Raw genomic sequence first — 19,738 nt, forward strand, 5'->3', positions numbered from 1 at the left:
GTAAAGTAGGAGAGCTAAAAGTTTTTTTCTTCATTGCTAGATTGTTCGAAAAGAAATTCTCCGTGAAATTTGAGGTCGATTTCATGTAATTTAATAGAAATCCGGGATTTGGTCAAAATTGAGAATTTTCCTGAACTATTATGGCAGAGCCCAGGAAAAAGTCTCGATTTTGGACGATTTTGGGGTATACCGGAAGTACGCAATAAAAAAACATGAAATCGACCCCAAATTTGACGACACTCACGAATATGTGGTTCTTTTGTGCGTCAATTAAATATTTACTGCACTACTGACTCATTTAAAAACCGGAAGTAGCCAATAACGCACAAATTATTAAAAAATCTATCAACTATATTCAACTAACGCTATCCTATGACCCTAAGCGATATACGCAGCGTAAAAGTCCATATTTTCTTCACTTAGAAATGAAAGAAGGCTTTAGATCATTTGAAAACCAAAAGCCGCAAAAAGTAGTCAGCTCCTTAATTATTATAGCTATGCTAGTTGTTTTAACTATGAGAAAAGTAACGCAAAATTTATTTAAGGTTGGTTTGAAGAACACGTTATTTTCACGGTAGCCTAAAGTTCTATCACTTTATATTACTAATATATGGAATAAAATGGGTATACGCTAGGAAATTTTAGATGTCATGGAAGAATTCCTTGGGTCTTTGTTGAGGTGAACCAAGGTCTGTTTTCCAGGGAAGAGGCATTTCAATAACCGCTGAAATCTCCACAGATTTGGAATCTTCATCTATGATTTTTAAACATAAAAACATTATGTATGTTAAATAGTAACATATCTTAATGGTGTTTACAAGTTTGTGGATAAACAACGAACGAAATTCCTCCTTCTTCTTCGTAATCAATTTCAATTTTTTCTTCCTTTTTAACTTCATTAATATCTGAAAAATAATGTTTAAATTTAAAAATCAACATTAGCTAGGTAAGTGCCGAAAAAATTAAAGTAATAAATTAGTTTACTGCTTTTAACGTAAGATAGTCCTCTTTCATTATCTAACACAACTGCCGGAACTCCTTGTCGCCGATTTCTCATTTCATGTTGTGTGTGTTGCTGCCAAATTTTATTTTGTCAACGTTATTTTGCTTGCTATAATATTAAATTCTAAAAAAAAAAAATACCTCGCATGAAGTCTGTTTCTCCACTCGATGTTTATTAATATTAACTGCTTCAGATCCGGAAACTCTCTTTCGTTTAGAATTATTTCTCGAAATATAACTCGAGGAGGTTGAATGCCCGGCGACACACTAATAGATCATGAAATTAAATAGTAATTAGAATAAACCATGATGATTCCAAAAGACACGTGAATTAGCTCTTTTTTTCATAAAATAACTGCTCATTATTACTTTGCTTCGATGGGACATGCAAACGGCGTCGGGAAGCATATGATGAGTCTCGGCATCCCAGAGATCCTTCGTGGATGGTTTAAAATTGAGTTCTCCAAAATCAAGGTTGATTTCACCTTCACTAATGTCGAAAATATGGAGAAACAGAAATAATTTTAAAAATATTTAAATGTTTGTAATTGTGAGCGCATCATGTTTACTTTGAAGGCAGAAAATTTGCGGTAGTATCGTTCCTGAAAAAACTGGCAAAAGAATTTGTGCCTTGTACGGTCCAGCTAGAAGGATTGCGACGGGCAAACTCTACTGCATCTTGCATAGTCAACTTCGAGTATGTTTCCAGGATTTTGGGTTCGTGGTGTTTCTTTTCCCGAATCAAATAAGGACGAATGTAGGCGTAGTCAAACTGTTTGAATCTGTTAAAACATATGATTAATCAAGCTGTATCTGTGCTACATTCTATAATCTACAAAAAAGGGAAATAATCTCACTTATCGCGAACTTTATTACTACTCAATTGATTCAAAATATCGACGACTCCGGCCATGGTATAATCAAGCATCTATTGAAATTAGTAAACTGGTGAGTTAAAAAAAATTATAATAATTAATTAATAGTAAAATACCTTTTCGTGAAGACGTTCGTTCATTGTTTTTTCTTGATTTTCTTCGCGTTTTACTTTCAGAAATTCTACGAGCGGTTTCATAGTGATACCCTTTGATAAAAATTCATTTGTAAGAAAACAGAAATGGATAAATTCATCTTGATTCACATACCTGAACAAACACCGTGAAAAAGACAACAGATATTGTTGCGGTAACAAAAAGCGGTTGGTGAGGGATGCGTTTCGGGTCGATGAGGAGGACTAAAGCGAAAGCGATTGCTCCACGCAACCCACCGTAAGACATGACAAATTTTTCCACCCTATTCAGCTGATGAAGACGGAAGTAGTTGGCGATTTCTGTCAATAGCACAACGCCTGCAAAGATAAATTTGATCTGTAGAATTATGAAGATGAACATGTAGGGAAATTATTATTACCGAGAGCTCTGTACAGCGAACAGAAAAAAATAGTAAGTCCAATGAAAGCAGTGTTCCATTCGTGATAATCATTGACGGTACTGATGCCTAAAAACATGAATATAATGGATTCGGAACCATTGCTAAGCACTTTCAAACCACATTTAACTGTGGTAAGTGACGTAGTTGACACGTTCTCTGCAACGTAATTCTTCATGGTTATTCCACAAAACATTATTCTGGTAAAAGATTAATTTCCGGTCAATTATTAACAAAATAACCAAAATTCAAACTTGACGAATGACTTACGAAAGAATTCCGGACATTTGGAACGCTTCTGCGTTTACATAAGCTACATAGCTCATAATAAAAATAAAAATTGGTTCGATAACGAGAACACGGTGAGTATACTTGGTGACAAACCCGGTCAAGAAGCCCCAAAAGATGCCTATCATTGTTCCGCCCAAAGCCACGACTACGAAAGAGGCGAAACCGGATAAGACGTCACTAGCTTCAATGTTCTCTGGCCCAAGAGAGATGTAAGAGTCACACATGTTATAGAGAACCTAAATAAGGATATGATAGCGTCATCAGATTTTAACAATGAAATATTCGTACCACAGTAACAGCGTCGTTAAGCAAAGACTCTCCAAAGACGATAATGTAGAGCACTTTGTCTACGTGAATTTCCTCAAAAACGGCCAACACTGCAACAGGATCGACGGCAGATATAAGAGCTGAAAAAATTAGGGTTTCTAGAAGGGAGATTTGGAAACCATAGAGACCAGACAAACCGCATGCCCAAAGACTAATACCTTTTAATGAAACACATAAGATAATTAATTGTATAAATCAAATTATACTTTCAACTTTCTTTTTTTACAAATCTTACCAATGCAAACGGTGTTAAAAATAGTTCCCATGACGGCAAACAGGAGAATAGTGCCAAGGTGGTCGAAAAATGGCCTGTTCGGCATAAAGAAGCCGGCATCAAATATGATGGGAGGCAACATACAGAAGAAGAAGATGGTTGACGACAGTGGTGACAATACAGTAGTGTTTGTTATGTAGAAGATTATCCCCACAAAAATACCGGTAAGGATCAAACAGCAGGATTCAGGAACTACAGTGAGAAGTTTTGGCCAACCACTGAGCACTGATAAAACATGGAAGTAGATAGCAAGGTTAGCAGCACCCAAGTGAAATAATGCTCCATGTACTTTAGTTAGTTTATGTGATTACTTAATTTCATGATGCATGTGCCAAACACCCACATAGCAATGACAAATGGTACAGCCACTCTTGGAAAATTTGGTTTAGCAATGGGTATTTGAGGTCGGATTGTTGGCAAGGCTTGAGTATCATCTGGAAAAGGAGAGCTTCTGAGTTCACTGACATCATTGATTTTCTCTAGAAAATTTTTTTTTTTTATAATTCAGAAAGAATATGTAATGAATGGAACTTGTTAATAAAAGATGAATTATTAAGATACCAGTTTACCTGTTTGGGAAGGGATTTTCCATTCATTTGATTTATCATCTTCTTTCGTCTCTTTTGTTTCAGTTGTTAAAGCATTACCTACAGTCTGCTGTGATGTTTGGCAATAATGAAATATGAAAAACATTGAGAATAAAATATAACAAGAGGCTTTTAATTTCCTCATTGTAAATTGAATGCAGAAAGTTTGTTCTAGTGAAATTCACAAGATTAAAGCGCTTGTGTTGTTGTCTTAGGAAATCTGCAAAACGCCGAAGGATTTACAAGCTGGAATCATTTTAGCGAATTCTCCATCGACATTGACTAGTTACATGCACAAAATTGTGAATTTAAACTAGCGAGGATTAAACAAAAAAAAAATAACATAACGAACATGTCGATCAGTAACAGACAGTGTCATCAATGTTTTGTTTTGTTGTTCTGCACATTAAGCCATAGCCATCTATGGGTAGGGAACTGTACTTTGACAAATTGATCGACGGAAATAATACAATGACGACCGATCTGCCAACAACCGATCCACCAAGTCACCAACTACTCCTGCTGAACATTCAGAGAATTCGACCCTAGATCGCATCTATCAATCACACAAGATTCTAACACTTATTTTTTAAATTCCAATGCTTCTCTTTAGTCATGGTTACCATATCTTAATGCTCGGCTCCATGTTCACATCATTTCGACAGTATTCAACAAAATTTCGGACAATGGATTCGATTCGTTCAGGAAGAAATCGATGCCTTTCTGGCTCACATTAGAACAACCGTGAAACTTTAACTTGGTCAAATACTTGAAACTGTTTTTAGTGCAAACTTCCTCAATCATCTGGTCATCAAGCGTAAAACAATTTTCTATGGAAACCACTGTAAGAGCAGGGGAAGACAAAAGCAATAGCAACAATTTGCGAGAAATAGTAAATCGAGAAAAATAAGAATACAGAGAGATTTCTTCCAGCATCCTTAACGGAAATACTGCCTTTGGAGAACAAAGAGAAGAGTGGACGCAATCATCTACCACATGTTCAGGAGTATTTTCCCCATCGGTACTTTTTATAACAAGTCGCAAACGGCGAACATTCGGGCAGCACTCGATGATAAGAGAGACTTCTATACTCGTTAATTCCATCCTTAAATATAACTCTTCTAGTGTAGGGCCACGAGCTTGTAGAAGAGGAATTACTCCGCCACGAACACCGATTGACGGGAAGGAAATTTCAAGATTTTTTAATAGTTTAAGTTCTCGAAAACCTGAAATAAAAATGCATTTTTAATTGCCAAACACATATGAATACCATCATTGCACATTTTTCTCACCTAATAACTCCTCATTAGTAAATCTGTCATCGCATACATTTATGAAAAGATCGACGAGCGACGGGCACATGTCAACCATCAAGGAAACGGTGCCTTTTTTATAGGGGACTTCGTATGGCATTGACATAGACAACTTGGTCAAGGAATATTTTTTTGATTCTCTGGTGTCATTACGAATTTCATGAAAAACTTTGAGGATATCAGACTCATTGTTGCAATTTAATTCTTTCAACTCTGGTAAATGTTCGATAGCAAATCGAATTCCGATATGAGTCACGTCCGTTCTCCTAACTGATAATTTGTGAAGGGAACTTTGACCTTTGCAAAACACTTTAACTACGGAATCGGTCACACCAGGGCAGCAATCAACTAGCAACTCCCTTAAAAAAATGAAGTGGACATAAAGAAAGTTTTCTTAATTCATTAAAGTAGACCCTATACCTTAGTTTTGGTTTATCAGTAAATCCAAGATTCCTCATGCAACTAGCACCAGCATAAAATGTGCCAGATAAATCAAGGATCTGCAGGTGTTCGAAAAGCTGCAAAATGGGGGCAAAAGTATTTTCTAGTAGATTTGATGTGAAAAAACTTATCTTCAGTGTAGTGAGTTGCTGTAAATGAAAAAGTTGTTCATTAATTAACTTCTATATAAAAATAACGAATTAATTTTTACCGAACATCTGACTGATGCTAAACGCACGATGTGAAGACTGTCAGTGATATGCATATTACTTTGTGAAAAATCCAGAATTTTCAAATGTGGGTTCAGGAGCAATTCAAACATCTCTTTTTTTTTACCCCAGTGGTTTCTTTTGACCCATTCAAGAGTCATGTACTCCAGACAATGTGAAGCTGTGTGTAGTCAAAATGGCATTATAAAATAAAAGCACACAATTATTCCAAAGAAAAGACACTCACGCAGAAGGTAAAAGAGGCTGGAAACGTGCACTGAACTACGCGATGCCGTCCATTTCTCCATGTTATCGACGATACTGTCCATACACAATTCTGACAGAGATTTGTGGTACCATTTCGGCTGAGGCATGTTGAAGATAACGGTTAGAGAACACAGTGAAGGACTTCAGTGAAAACCAAGACACATACAAAACGAACATCAACGATCACACTAGAGGTTTTTCTAAATGTTTCTCTCCGCCCCTGATCTCTAACAGAGTGACAGTGAGAGTGAAGCGTGCCATAAAGGCGCGAACGGAATAATTGCATTGAGGGCGAGATGCACTTTTGCCAGATTTCATTTATAACTCGCGTGATTCGGTAAAATTAGAAAAAAACGAACTAAATTTCCTCTCAAAAAAGAAAAAAGTTAATTGCAAATAATGTTCAACAGCAAATAATAAAAAATAATGAACATCCATTCCTTCTCGTGTCCAGTCTCACAGACTAAGATCACCCGTGCGTTGTTGAAAATGATGCAAATATTTTTTGATCACTTAGAAAAAGAAGAATTTAGTTTAATATCCAAATTACTTAAACTTGTTTTAAAATTAAAGCAAACTTACAAGTTATTGCATATAATGTCCTAATTGAATAAATGTAGTGTAGGATTTTTTAAGCTTATTTAGACACCCAATTGTAAAAAGGTGTGGAATGAAGTTCAATTGTAAAATGAAACATGACACATATTGAATTCCGTGACTATATAACCTTGACTCGTGTACACCAGATAAAGAATCTTATGAGAGTTCCAGGTGAGGATTTTATGAAAGCATACAGTATAAACATAAGGAAATAAGTGTTTGCTGTTTGACAGGAAAAAAGACGAAAGTTTAAAAAAAAACATTGGATCACATTGTCTTACTGTAATCACCTCTTAATCTTCATCATTCCACTTGACATTCCAATGTTTCTCTTGAGCCATGGTTTTCATGTGCCCAAGGTTCACATTTCCACAGTCTTCTACAGAAATTTCGTCCAAAGGATTCGTTTCGTTCAGGAAGAAATCAATGCCTTTCTGGCTCACATTAGAACAACCGTACAACCTTAACTTCGTCAAATACTTGAAACTGTTTTTAGCGCATGCTTCCTCAATGATCTGGTCATCAAGCGTGAAACTATTATATATGGAAACCGCTGTAAGAGCAGGGGAAGATAAAAGCAAAAGTAAGAGTTTGCGTGAAATAGCATATGAAAAATAAGAAGACAGAGAGATGTCTTCCAGCATCCTTAACGGAAATACTTTCTTTGAGGAACAAAGAGATGAGTGGACGCCATCATGTACCACCGGTTCGGGAGTATCCAGCAGATCGGTTCTTTCTAAAATAAGTAGCAACCGGCGAATGTTCGGGCAGCTCTCAATGATGAGATCGACTTCTTCACTCGTTACTTGCATCGATAAATATAATTCTTCAAGTAAAAGGCCACGAGCTTGTAGAAGAGGAATTACTCCGCCACGAATAGAGATGATTGACGGTAGGAAGGATATCTGAATTCCGAAATGTTTTAGTTGTTGAAGTTTCCGAAAACCTGAAATAAAATTGCGTTTAGTTTCTCTACCCATACGAATACCATCATTTCAGATTTTTCTCACCTAATAACTCCTCATCCGTAAATCCTTCGTCGTTTACTTGTAAGAAAACATCAACTTCAACAAGCGACGGACACATGTCAACCATCAATGAAACGCTGCCTTTCTTATAGGAGACTTCGTCTGGCGGAGTCCACATAAACCACTTGGTCAAAGAATATTTTTTTGATTCTCTGGTTTCTTTACGAATTCTACGAAACGCTCTTAGGATATCAGAATCATCGTCGCAATTTAATTCTTTCAGCTCTGGTAAATGTTCGATAGCAAATCGAATTCCGGAATGAGTCACTTCCGTTCGATTAACTGATAATTTCTGAAGGGAACTTTGACCGTTGCAGAAAACTTGCATTGCAGAATCAGTCACGCCAGGGCACGAATTAACTTGCAATTCCCTTGAAAAAAAATTAAGTGGACATTAAGAAAGTTTATTAATTTCGTTAAAGTAGACCCTACCTTAGTTTTGGTTTATCAGTTAATCCAAGATTGATCATGCAACTAGCACCGTAAATTGTGTCACATAAATCAAGGATCTGCAGGTGTTCGAAAAGCTGCAACATGGGAGTAAAAGTATCTTCTACTTGATATGATGGCAATTTATTGAAAAAACCCATCTTCAGTGCAGTGAGTTGCTGTAATTGCAAAAAGTTGTTCGTTAATTCATTTCTATATAAAAATGACGAATTAATTTTTACCGAACATCTGACCGATGCTAAACGCACGATGTGAAGACTGTCAGTGATATGCATATTCCATTTTGATAAATCCAGAATTTTCAAATGTGGGTTCAGGAGCAATTCAAACATCTCTTTTTTTTTACCCCAGTGGTTTCTTTTGACCCATTCAAGAGTCATGTACTCCAGACAATGTGAAGCTGTGTGTAGTCAAAATGGCATTATAAAATAAAAGCACACAATTATTCCAAAGAAAAGACACTCACGCAGAAGGTAAAAGAGGCTGGAAACGTGCACTGAACTACGCGATGCCGTCCATTTCTCCATGTTATCGACGATACTGTCCATACACAATTCTGCCAGAGATTTGTGGTACCATTTCGGCTGAGGCATGTTGATTGTTGAAGATAATTGTTATGAGAACACGTTCAGTGAAAACCACGACACGTACACGACGAACATCAACGACAACGATCACACTAAAGAATTTTCTAAATATTTCGCAGTGTTTTCTCCCTAGTCCTAGTCCGTTCTTCTGTCTGATAAGGCGCGAATAGAATAATTGCATTGAACGCCATGCACCATTGCCAGATTTTTAAAAATAACTCGAGTGAGTCGACTTAAAAATTTTAAAAATTTCCCGTAGGGACAGAGCTATAGAATCCCTGGTCGGTTCTCGGCTGTGTTGGCTTCCCTATCCCGGTTTCAGGGTAAACGTGGTCCGATTTTCAGGGGGTTTTAGGGCGGGGCCTGTCATTGGAAACTGGAAACAGAGCCATCTAGGCTCTCAAAAGTAGCTGAGCGTAGTAGCTGACACACTCACTAGAGCGCTCATTCCAGTTTCCAAATCGGACCACGTTTACCCTGAAACCGGGATAGGGAAGCCAACACAGCCGAGAACCGACCAGGGATTCTATAGCTCTGGTAGGGATTCTAGTCACAGTCGAAGGAGGCTCAGTTTCGACACGCCACCGCTACGATACAAATCGCTATTCAAACGTACGAAAAAAGGTTGTATTCTTCAACACGAAACGTACGGAAATGTTACGCAAAATGCCTTCACTTTTTATAGACATAGATTGCTCGCAGAAATCTCTTTCAGATAGATGTAATTTCCAGGGGTATCTGTGTTTTTACACAGCGTTTTCCCTGTAAAATCGCAGTCGCCAAAAACGCGCCACTAGCTTTCGATGGCCACCGCTATTCCCGCCAAAGACGCACTAATCTTTATTTTATGCCACTAGATGCGACACATTGAGGCTCATTTTCCCGGCTTGAAGCGCGTCAACCCAAGAAGCTAGTTTCCAGGCCTACTAGAAGTGAGTTCGGTAGTAGTTTTAAGTTTAACGACTGTCCGGCGGCCTTATACATACATGTAGATCCAAAAAAGCGTCCGGTTTGTTTGTTTACGTTTGAACATGGTTTGAATGTTATTAAACTTAAACTTAAAATAAAAAATAACAATAAAATAAAATAAAACAATTAAAATAATAAAATAACAACAACATATCTTCTAAAGCAAAGCAAGTTTTCCTATGTGTTTAGACAAACAAATTGGTTATTTACACATTTTTTGGTATGCCTCAAGTCCATATAGATATGTAGAATTTCAATTTTTGAGTGTGATCTACAACAATTGACAAACATTTCTTACTGAAATATTTCTTTTTCCTTTTTAGATGCCTGGAGAAGTTCAAATGGAAGACGAAGCTGAGACTTTCACATTCCAGGCCAAGATTGCTCAGCTTATGAGCTTGATTATCAACACCTTCTATAGTCGATCTCCAACTCCTCAAATGCCCTAGACAAGATCCGTTATGAATCCCTGACTGACCCAAGCAAGTTGGACAGAGGTAAGGATCTTAAAATCAAGATTGTCCTCAACAAGAATGCTGACTCACTCTCGACATCAACGCATGATGTCCACAAGAGCATCAAACGGTAACGTCACTGTAGGGGAGCGCATGGATCCTTACAGTGACTCGAGGAACAGCTCCAGGTTGGATGATTCGACTACAACGACGTTGAGTAGTGTCAACTCGACGCTGGAGGACTTGGTGAGACAACAACAACAACCCAAATCGGTACAACAAAACTTGAATTCGTGATTTTATTAAAATTCTTACAAAAATAAATGTAATTCGCCCTTATAGTTAACTACGGCAACTGATTCGGACATGGAGTCCAAGTTTTCGGCCAAGGTTCTGGTAATGCTGCCCGTCTTCCGCTTCCTGCAGTTGCTGTGTGAGAATCACAATCGAGACCTGCAGAACTTTTTGCGGGCCCAGTCCAACAAAAACAGTTACAATTTAGTGTCAGAGACACTCATGTTCATCGACTGCATTTGCGGATCGACGACGGGCGAACTGGGTCTGCTCGGCCTCTACATTAATGAGCACAACGTCACCCTCATCAACCAAACCCTGGAAACATTGACGGAATAGTGCCAAGGACCTTGTCACGAAAACCAAAACTGCATCGCCACTCACGAGTCGAATGGACTGGACATCATCAAGGCTCTTCTTCTTACCGACATCAATCCATTAGGTAACAATTTCCTTTCATTCCATTTGATTCTAATAATTATTGTATCAATTATTTAGGACAACGGAGAATGGATCTTGTTTTAGAGTTGAAAAACAACGCCTCCAAGTTGTTGCTGGCCGTCATGGAGAGTCGTGGCGAAAGCGAGAACGCGGAAAGGATCCTGTACAACATGAATCCTCGCCAATTGGTGGACGTTGCCTGCAAAGCCTATCACCAAAAGTTGGTCGGTGGAGAAGAGGCGGCCAGTCCCAAAGAAGTCGGCCAGAACATTTACATTTTGTGCCACCAATTGGCGCAGCACAACAAAGAATTGGCCGCCCTGATGAAACCGCCGCCAGTGGACGGAGTTAGCGGTGATGCGGCCCTGCAGTGCTACGCCAATCACACGGCGCAAATCGAAATTGTCCGTCACGACCGGACGATGGAGCAGATTGTCTTCCCCATTCCGGAAATGTGCGAGTATTTGACCAACGACACGAAAGTGCGCGTCTTCCACACGGCGGAGCGCGACGACCAGGGATCGAAAGTGGCCGCCTTCTTCGAAGGAGTCGACATGTTTGACGAGATGAAATGGCAGAAGAAATTGCGCGGACAGCCGTTCCTCTTTTGGGTCAGCTCGCACATGTCCATCTGGAGTCAAATCCTCTTCAATTTGGCCGTCATTATCAACTTGATTGTCGCCTTCTTTTACCCGTTTGACACTGACGGACCGGCTCCTGATCCTGGCACTCACCTCTCAGGTCTGCCCAACTTGGAATAGTAACTCCCATTTCCATCTTTTCAACGATCTTTTCCATTTATTAATTCAGGTCTCATCTGGGCCGTCATGCTCCTATCCGCCGCTGTGGCCATCACGTTACCCAAACCGTCGGGTATCAGGACTCTCGTCATGACAGTCATCCTCCGGCTTATTTCCTCAGCCGGCCCTCAACCCACACTGATGCTCCTTGGCACCGCCGCGGTAGTGTTGAAGGGCGTCCATCTGCTGAGCATCATGGGCAACGCCGGGACATTCCAGCGGAGCGTCAGACAAATCTGCACGGACACGGAGATTGTCTACCACGTCGTTTACCTCATCTTTTGCTTCCTCGGACTCAGCACCCATCCGTTCTTCTTCTCCGTCCTTTTGTTTGACGTCGTCTACCGCAACACAAACTCAGTTTCTCTCAATTGTTCTTATTTCAGCGTTTTTGTGAACTGGAATGAGGGTATTCATATGATAAAACTAATCTTATTGTCTTAAAATCATGGCTTTACTACCCTCATTCTTGGCATTGTATAACTACGTGTTACGAGTTGGAATTTAATACAACCAATCGCGGTTTGCTATATAAAAACCTTTGTTCGATTTCTCTCCATACCCCTGCTTGTGACAGCTATCCAACGACACCGAGTTTCGAATAGAAAAGCGGTACATAGAGCTTAACATTTCGGTCATGAGAAATGATTTTAGAAAAATGATGACGAATGGAATTGGTTATCCGTGGAGGATAATCCGCTGAGTAGATCCGCGGAGTTGGTTGCATAAATTTACTTAGAATGCTTCGTAAGAAATTCACTAGGCTACTCAACTAAGTTGATCCATAAATCACACTTCGCTAATCTATAAGTGAGTTGAAGAAAATTCTGCCCTCTCTTCATTATAAAACAAAATTTGTTGCCTAGATAGTCCGGCTTTAAAGTTGCATTCAATGTCTTCAATTCCAACATGATAGGGATCCAAATGATACAAGTTGTGAAAATGGTCAAAAGGTAACCGAAAAAAAAAAGTTAGGCGTGCTCCTGGATTACAGTTACACCCCAAAATGATGTTTATAATAAGCGCCGAGCAATCACCCTACATTGCGCGAAAAAATACTTAACCTATATATAACCTTTCTCCGAACCCCCAAAAATTTATTATGCACACTCCCTCATTTAAGTTAAACCCCAAAAGTCCCGGAGGGAAACTGGCGACGCTAGGCGCGAGGCACAATAACTCGAGTGAGTCGACTTAAAAATTTAAAATTAAGAAACGAGCTAAATTTCCTCACAACAACAAAAAGTAAATTGCAAATACATCAGCAAATAATAAAAATATTAACATCCATTCCTTCTCGTGTCCAGTCTCACAGTTAAAGCGATTAAAGTAAGGACTAACAGACTAAGGACTAAGGAGACAGCCAGATCACCCAGGTGTTGGTCAATCGACATTTCCATGACTTTTCTTTTCTTGTGGCCGAATTGTGACCCAATGGACTCTAAAAAATGTTTGAATCCTCTAGCCAAAGTTGAATGCTTCTTGTCGGTCATTTTCCTTCTGGCTGTTTTTCTTTGTGTTCGATGTAACTTGAAGAGGATTGATCCAAGACCATCGCTCCGTCGTAGTAGTAATCATTCGATAAATAAGTTTTCGATTCAGCCGCAGCAGTCAACGACTTTTTAAAGCTGTCTGATACCTATAAGGAAGGAATATTTAGAAACATTTTTACAACTCTTTCATTTTTCATTCTAAATTATTTGTATTTTACCAGCCCGACAGCCCGACTATATACGGAGATCCGGCATCACCTAATGCATGGGAAATGACTAAATGAGGATAGAAAAAGCTTCGGCAGTCGAACGTCTAGTAGGAATGACGACATACTACGCAGTAAAATAGGAAAAAGGAAAATAATTCAATCAAGTCATTCGCTGATCAAATATAATAACGATGATTCAAACTATACCAAGAGGATGTCACCAACGGGAGCCCTAAAATCAAATTTTAAATAATCTGAATAAAAGAGTCATTAGGAAATAATTCCAAAATAATATCGAACCAGCTAACGTTGAGGAACCACTGGCCGAAGAAGAGGACGATGTACAACGGCACTGGAGGGCCGGTCGCGATATAGCAGCCCCAATAGAGTAGCGGGGCGCAAATGACCATACTCCAAGCGCAAACTTGGGCGTTGGCACTCGGAAAGCGTTTTCTCAATTTCTGTCCGACCAAAGATCCGGAAGCAACGCCCACCACTCCGGCTAATGCTGCTTCAAAGCCGACGACTAAAGACACCCTTTACCAAAGATATTTGAAATGATAATCACAGGACAGATGATTTTTCTTAATTTAAAGGTATAAATTACCTGGTATAAGACACGTCTAATCCTTGTCCGGAGGCTTGTCCCAATGTAATGAATTTCGGACCCCACCAGGCCAGCGCTCCCGAGACATAGGTGGTGAGCGTGCAGCCCGCGGTTGACAGTATGTAACTTTTACTAATTCATAATTATCTTCTGATTAATTTGTTTTTCTTTTGTTAAAAAATTGGAGTGATGATCTTACTTTTTGGCCAGATATTTAAGATCGTCCCAATAAGTTGTCGGGGATAAAGTAGATCCTTCGGCTTCACCTCTCGGTGGCTCTTGGACGATAAAGAAGATCAACAGGACGGCGATAAGGCCTAAGAAAGGCGTAACACGGAGACCCCACTGCCAGGAACCGAAAGCGCTGGCCATCGCTGCACCGACAATAAATCCTAGACCGCTTTACAATTCATCGCTTTATTAGTACACGTTCATATGACAGCCATTACGCAACTGTCAAATCAAATAAATAATAATAGACTTTACCTTCCAACCGGAATGGCGAAATAATAAAGGATGAGGAATTTCGACCGAGTGTCACCGACGCACACGTCGGAAATGATAGTCGGCGAAACGGTGGAAAACATGGACTCGCCGATGCCAACTAAAATCCTCGACGTCAGAAAGAGACTGTAGGTTTCCGTAAACGAACCGGCTAAATCAAAATAACGAATAAAAATTAATAAAAAAATAAAAATAAATCTAAATAACGAACTTACCTAAATTGGAAAGACCCCAGAAAATGATTCCACAACCCATGATGATCTTGTGTGAAGAAATGAAAAATTAAATTAAGATATGCGAACATTTTTGTATCAAACAATTTCGGTAATACTTGCGAGAGAACCTATCGCCCAGGTATCCGACAAGAGGTGAGAAAAGCATGTAGGACACCACGAAAGCCGTCGACAGTAATCCACCTTGCGCATCGCTGATTCCAAAAAAGCACTGGATCTCCGGCAGGATCCCTGATATCCACCATTGTTGGTTTATATAAAATAGTTAAAAAAATCGATTGCAAATCGAGACGATGGGATTATGCGTCAGTAAATAACCGATGTGACTATAATAAGACGAGATAAATGTGGGGTGTCATTTACACACGCGTACCTGCGATAGTGAACCGATCCATGTACTTTAAAAGATTGACAAAGCACAGGATTAGGACGGTGGCGAGTTGGCGTCTAGACATTTGCTTGACTTCTTCCGCAGTTGCGATCGACGACGAAGTGGTCGACGACGATGATGATGGCTCACAGCTGATCTGGTCTTCCGGCTTGTCTTTGGTAGGAAGCGATACAGTCAAGTCTTCGGTCAAAACAGACAGTTTGTCTTTCTCTAGATCAACCTTTGGTTCATGATCGACGGTTTCTTCATCGGTCGGCACCGGGTTGAGTTTGGTCACCTGTGACAGAACAAGTTCTCGAGGATAGCGCTGGCTCGTTTGATGTTTTATCGGGAACAATTTCTAGCGCTATTATCGATTCGTTTGGGTTTCCAGACGGTTGTAGTTGCTGCTGGACATTTTCGGCGACAACCTGTTCGATAGTCGACTGATGTTGGACGGTTTCGTTGCTGTCGATCAAGTCGATGTCTGGCGAATCCATCGTAGAAATGTACTTTTTTATTTTTACTCTACTGATTCAATTCGGCGGAAGAAAAATGGAGAGAAAACTACAATGGCGTTTCAGCTTCTCTACTTCCAGCTGACGGGAATCAACTAACCCCGAAACATGTATACACTTGCATTTGTATCTGTAGTGACAGCATTGTATACCTACAGAGGGTGGGGCCTAAAAATTTATATTACATATTTTATCTTTAAATATAATACACGATACGTAAAGAAAACTAAATGTACCTATAAAGAATTTCTTATATGTATCCATAAAATGACCATCACAATCATTTTTGAGATCAATCTTTGAAACAAATGAACTAACTATAGTCAATGAACAAATGTCACCAAGGGAAAAAATAACGTCGTCCGACAGCGATGTCAATTTGACAATTTCCTCCATATAGAATAAACAGATTAAATAAAATTACCGCACCACATCTAGACTTAAGCCTGGGTTTTCTTGTTAACATTTTTATCGACGCTTGATCGACTTTTCTGTGATGCCAAATTCGTTTAATTCCATTATAAATTTAACTAGTATGTTTTAGACAATTATTGTTGAGAAACAACTCACAAAAACGAACTTGTAATAATGGACACTATTTCGTCAAATCAATGATGAGCTAGCAATGCGAAAGATAAATAAATAAATAACTTGGATTTTGAGAACGACCATTAGTGCGATAAGAATGTATTATATGTTACTCCTTTTTAAATGTACATAATTAAAATTGACTCCTCATATTATATATTACTCCTTTTTAATACCTTTTATATTTTAATGCCATGGACAAAAATGTATAGTTAGTCATGCCATGTCACAATGACGGACCAACAGGAGCGGAATTATGGGCCGGTTGAATAGGTACGCCTGGAATGGTACCATTCAATCCAGCCAGAAGAGAGGGAAGACCTCCGGGTCCGCTCCCAGGAGCACCCAAAGTTTCATAGGCAGACGATGTGGGTCCTGATACGAGAAAATATTCCTGTGAGACAGCAGGCAAAAGAAAAATATGAAAATAATGCCGAATTACGAAAGGAGAGCCAGAAATACCTTGTTGACGCAGTTACGCAAAGAATCGGGGATGCGACCAACGATAGCCCGGCGGATTTCCGCTGCTGCCATTTCCCGGAGATTGGTCGAGGCCACGTCCGAGTAGAAAGAGGCGTGTGGAGTGCAAATCAAATTGGCAACTTCTTTCAAAGGACCTTAAACAAGAGTCGAAGAGAACACAGTTCATAAAATGTTGCCAATTAAGTCGCTCGTTTGATTAATTAATTCTACCTTGGAACACGTTGTAGGCTTCAACATCGAGAGCGGCCGCTCTAATGTTTCTGAATTTAAGAGCCTGAGCCAAAGCAAATTCGTCGACGAGGCCGCCTCGAGCCGTGTTGACTAAAAAGGCGCCTGGTTTCATCTGTTTGATGGTGTATTCATTGATCAAATGGTGGTTGTGCTCATTCAGGGTGCAGTGGAGAGACACACAATCTGATTGGAAAAGCAAATCCTAGGGGATGAAAAGTTAAAAACGAACGTGTGAAACTGTTTCAAGATTTTTTGGTTTCAAGAAGATTTGAAAAAAAAAAATAAAATAAATGTATACCTGTAGGGTGTAGACCCGGGTCAGTTCCAAAGAGCTTTCGATACCGTCAGGGAGATAAGGGTCATAAAAAATGACGTTGAATCCAAAGGCTTTAGCCCGCGAGCCTACAGCTGATCCGATCCGACCTGGAACAAAGAGAAGGAATTAAAATATGGGCGAAATTGAAAAAAAGGCTCCAAAATAGATTTTTACCTAATCCGACGATGCCGAGTGTATCGTCTCCGATTCTGTCGCATCCTTGAGCAGCTTTGCGGGCGTGTTCGGGGCCAGTGAATTTCTTGCCTTCACGAACCATATTAGCTAGCCAGTAGGTACGTCGATAGAGATTCCGGATCAAACATAGCGTCGAATCGGCCACTTCTTCCACACCATAATCGGGCACATTACAAACAGCGATTCCCAATTCGCCAGCAGCTTTAGCATCGATATTATCAACACCACTTCCAATACGAACAATTACTCGTAGCACCTTGAACTTCTCCAGATCTTCTTTGGTCAACGTGATTGTGTGCCACATAAGAGCTCCAACAGCTTCATTTAAAACCTATTTGCATTATTCAATCGAACAGGTCATCACGTCTCTCGTAATCTTGTAAAACCTGTTGACGTATACCTTTTCATGGATTTCGTAAATACTTTTGGCATCACAAAAGGCCACTGTAGCAACATCTTTGAGTGCGGGCATCTCGATGGAACAATCCCTGCCATCCAGTAGCACCACCAACGGCCGGCTATGAAGGGGTCCTATGGTCGAATATCATTAATAATAGATTGCAATATTGATACACATTGTGACAAACAAGATAAGCAACTAACACATTCATAAAAGCGACTGATTCATTCAGGAATTAACATAAAGTACATAACCCACCCTATCTTCCTCGCCTTTGCACTCGAAGAGAAGAGAAAAACTGTTGGTTTGATGTAACTATATAGCTGCCGGTACAACCGGGTACAAACTTGTTTCATGATAACGGATCTCACGTCTTCCTGTGCATCTCATTTATCCTTAATTTTCTAAGATTCTGGATGACAGACTATCGGTGTTGAGCAGACCGGAAAAGCGATACAAAAGGTTTCTTTTTTTTAGATTAAAAATTTTTACCGTTAGATGGTCCTGTTCTGACGGCACGAATCAGCCACGGCCGTTCGGGCATCGGCATCATCAACTTGCACTTGCGCTTGTACATGTCGACAGGAGCAGCAGCAGCAGTAGCAACTGCTCCGAAAGACGAGTCGGTTTAAATCTTCCTTTTCTTTGATGGGGGATTACCATGTTCCTCACATTTAGGTGTGCTGCTTTCTTCCTCAGCTCTCATATTGGAATCCATTATCTTCTTTGCTTTGGGTGGTTGGTCGTGCACTGTTCTGAAAAGGTAAAGTTTTTAATATAAATACAATTAAGAATTTCATATAATAAATTCGGATGCTAATAATTCGATGGAAAAATAAAACAAATCCCAGTTAGGTGGAAGATTAATTGCAAGCAGTCTTCAAAATTCGTAGCAGATTCGTAGGAAATGAACTTGATTCTTCTACCAATTTTTACAGAAAATAGGTTAGTTATTATACTAAATAAAGGAGAAAATAAAGGCGTTGACGTTAGAAGAAAACAAATCATTAAGCAAAAAAATGGTAAAATTTTATGAAATTTCAACTTCGATTCTTCTTCAGCTGATTCAAGGCTGATTGACGACGTCTGTCTGCCTGCACGAATGTCGACTGTCAAGTGGGCTGTGTAATGTATGGCCACGCCCAAGTCGTCCATTAAAAATTAGCGAAGAGGTTCACTGGTTCACTACTGAAAACGGTCTGCGGTGCGCAGTCTTAAATCTTAATAGCGTAACTACTAATTCGCTACTAGCCCCTCCGCCAGGAAACCAGCTTTCCACAATAGAGAAGTAGTTCCGTAGTTCACTAACCACCGGCCCAGTAGTCAATCTACTCGCGCCATCCTGCGGCTAATAGCGAAGTCGTTCGCTACTAGAGATCCCCTTACACATTTTGAAAAGATCTCCTTCACGCTACTATAATCCCCCTACAATCCCCCTACATTTTTGAATAGCAAAGCGGTTGGCTTATGAAATTCCCAATTTTATTTATGAAGCGGTTCGCTAATTAAATCAAAGATTAAATGAATAGCGAACCGCTTCGCTACTCTATTCCTTCTCTTTATCCTAAACGATCCTAAACGTGCTTGTAATAGCTAATTGGTTCGCTAATGAAATCCCGGTATATTTCACAATAGCGATTACATAATTTGTCCGAAATCAAAAGGATTATTGGGCCATTAGATATGAGCATTTGAATACACTCAATCAACGCTGATTTATTTATTCACTTCAGAAGAAAAAAAAAGGTTTAACATTGAGATGAGGAATTATGAGATGAGAGAACAAGCAAGCAATGGGGTATTGTTAGAAAGTCTACTTTAAACGAGCGAT

General features: G+C 39.5%; 5 protein-coding genes across 8 annotated transcripts; 1 reads left to right on the plus strand and 4 right to left on the minus strand.

Annotated features, from left to right (window-relative positions):
- Nucleotides 1-520: 520 nt before the first annotated feature.
- LOC124202467 (probable Na(+)/H(+) antiporter nhx-9) lies at nt 521-6,648 on the minus strand. Of its 2 annotated transcripts, XM_046598799.1 has the most exons (19): nt 6,117-6,648; nt 5,872-6,050; nt 5,640-5,809; nt 5,199-5,578; nt 3,889-5,132; nt 3,631-3,798; nt 3,281-3,544; nt 3,007-3,203; nt 2,698-2,954; nt 2,410-2,627; nt 2,145-2,347; nt 1,994-2,083; nt 1,860-1,930; nt 1,572-1,784; nt 1,372-1,492; nt 1,141-1,269; nt 985-1,078; nt 819-905; nt 521-754 (listed from the first exon to the last, which is right to left on the minus strand). In XM_046598799.1, exons 5-19 carry the CDS (start codon nt 4,049-4,051, stop codon nt 642-644), a joined length of 2,388 nt encoding a protein of 795 aa, XP_046454755.1. In that variant the 5' UTR covers nt 4,052-5,132; nt 5,199-5,578; nt 5,640-5,809; nt 5,872-6,050; nt 6,117-6,648; the 3' UTR covers nt 521-641. The 2 variants fall into 2 exon arrangements, with proteins under 2 accessions (XP_046454755.1, XP_046454756.1); XM_046598800.1 differs by lacking the exons at nt 5,199-5,578; nt 5,640-5,809; nt 5,872-6,050; nt 6,117-6,648 and having other exon boundaries at nt 985-1,075; nt 1,144-1,269; nt 3,889-4,308.
- A 189-nt stretch (nt 6,649-6,837) lies between these two features.
- On the minus strand, nt 6,838-9,012 carry LOC124202469. The gene is made up of 5 exons (XM_046598802.1): nt 8,681-9,012; nt 8,436-8,614; nt 8,197-8,372; nt 7,747-8,135; nt 6,838-7,682 (listed from the first exon to the last, which is right to left on the minus strand). Exons 1-5 carry the CDS (start codon nt 8,805-8,807, stop codon nt 7,030-7,032), a joined length of 1,524 nt encoding a protein of 507 aa, XP_046454758.1. The 5' UTR covers nt 8,808-9,012; the 3' UTR covers nt 6,838-7,029.
- Nucleotides 9,013-9,764: 752 nt separating this feature from the next.
- On the plus strand, nt 9,765-12,298 carry LOC124202471 (inositol 1,4,5-trisphosphate receptor-like). Its single transcript, XM_046598814.1, is given in 5 exon segments — nt 9,765-9,990; nt 10,094-10,498; nt 10,568-10,961; nt 11,018-11,701; nt 11,771-12,298. Coding segments are annotated over 4 exon segments (1,707 nt in total). The 5' UTR covers nt 9,765-9,990; nt 10,094-10,303; the 3' UTR covers nt 12,205-12,298.
- A 687-nt stretch (nt 12,299-12,985) lies between these two features.
- Nucleotides 12,986-15,839, minus strand: LOC124202474 (protein spinster-like). Of its 2 annotated transcripts, XM_046598817.1 has the most exons (10): nt 15,180-15,839; nt 14,905-15,037; nt 14,789-14,835; nt 14,556-14,724; nt 14,269-14,469; nt 14,070-14,201; nt 13,763-13,999; nt 13,670-13,694; nt 13,472-13,586; nt 12,986-13,399 (listed from the first exon to the last, which is right to left on the minus strand). In XM_046598817.1, the coding sequence occupies exons 1-9, from the start codon at nt 15,259-15,261 to the stop codon at nt 13,530-13,532; spliced, it is 1,083 nt and encodes a 360-aa protein (XP_046454773.1). In that variant the 5' UTR covers nt 15,262-15,839; the 3' UTR covers nt 12,986-13,399; nt 13,472-13,529. The 2 variants fall into 2 exon arrangements, with proteins under 2 accessions (XP_046454773.1, XP_046454774.1); XM_046598818.1 differs by lacking the exon at nt 15,180-15,839 and having other exon boundaries at nt 14,789-14,834; nt 14,905-15,030.
- A 526-nt stretch (nt 15,840-16,365) lies between these two features.
- On the minus strand, nt 16,366-19,151 carry LOC124202472 (C-terminal-binding protein-like). 2 transcript variants are annotated; one of them, XM_046598816.1, is made up of 9 exons: nt 18,953-19,102; nt 18,400-18,662; nt 18,166-18,331; nt 17,908-18,038; nt 17,487-17,838; nt 17,295-17,419; nt 16,976-17,198; nt 16,745-16,899; nt 16,366-16,676 (listed from the first exon to the last, which is right to left on the minus strand). In XM_046598816.1, exons 4-9 carry the CDS (start codon nt 17,977-17,979, stop codon nt 16,509-16,511), a joined length of 1,095 nt encoding a protein of 364 aa, XP_046454772.1. In that variant the 5' UTR covers nt 17,980-18,038; nt 18,166-18,331; nt 18,400-18,662; nt 18,953-19,102; the 3' UTR covers nt 16,366-16,508. The 2 variants fall into 2 exon arrangements, with proteins under 2 accessions (XP_046454772.1, XP_046454771.1); XM_046598815.1 differs by lacking the exon at nt 18,166-18,331 and having other exon boundaries at nt 18,953-19,151.
- Nucleotides 19,152-19,738: the final 587 nt, after the last annotated feature.

Source organism: Daphnia pulex, chromosome 9 (assembly GCF_021134715.1).
Source record: "Daphnia pulex isolate KAP4 chromosome 9, ASM2113471v1".
NCBI classification, from domain to species: Eukaryota; Metazoa; Arthropoda; class Branchiopoda; order Diplostraca; family Daphniidae; genus Daphnia; species Daphnia pulex.

Bases quoted from the DNA above. Each gene is read 5' to 3' on its own strand.
- LOC124202467 (XM_046598799.1), bottom strand. From the start codon at position 4,051: ATGAGGAAATTAAAAGCCTCTTGTTATATTTTATTCTCAATGTTTTTC. The intron at 3,799-3,888 runs GTAAACTGGTAT...AAAATTTTCTAG, and splicing joins GAAAATCCCTTCCCAAACAG to AGAAAATCAATGATGTCAGT. The intron at 1,079-1,140 runs TTTTTTTTTTTT...AATAAAATTTGG, and splicing joins AACAGACTTCATGCGAGGTA to CAGCAACACACACAACATGA.
- LOC124202472 (XM_046598815.1), bottom strand. From the start codon at position 18,484: ATGTACAAGCGCAAGTGCAAGTTGATGATGCCGATGCCCGAACGGCCG. The intron at 16,900-16,975 runs GTAGAATTAATT...CTCTTGTTTAAG, and splicing joins AGCCTACAACGTGTTCCAAG to GTCCTTTGAAAGAAGTTGCC. The intron at 16,677-16,744 runs GTATTTCTGGCT...GCTGTCTCACAG, and splicing joins TGCGTAACTGCGTCAACAAG to GAATATTTTCTCGTATCAGG.
- LOC124202469 (XM_046598802.1), bottom strand. From the start codon at position 8,807: ATGCCTCAGCCGAAATGGTACCACAAATCTCTGGCAGAATTGTGTATG. The intron at 8,615-8,680 runs GTGAGTGTCTTT...GACTACACACAG, and splicing joins CAGCCTCTTTTACCTTCTGC to CTTCACATTGTCTGGAGTAC. The intron at 7,683-7,746 runs GTGAGAAAAATC...ATTTTATTTCAG, and splicing joins TACGGATGAGGAGTTATTAG to GTTTTCGGAAACTTCAACAA.
- LOC124202474 (XM_046598817.1), bottom strand. From the start codon at position 15,261: ATGTCTAGACGCCAACTCGCCACCGTCCTAATCCTGTGCTTTGTCAAT. The intron at 15,038-15,179 runs GTACGCGTGTGT...GGTGGATATCAG, and splicing joins GGATCGGTTCACTATCGCAG to GGATCCTGCCGGAGATCCAG. The intron at 13,695-13,762 runs GTTCGATATTAT...ATTTGATTTTAG, and splicing joins TGGTTCCTCAACGTTAGCTG to GGCTCCCGTTGGTGACATCC.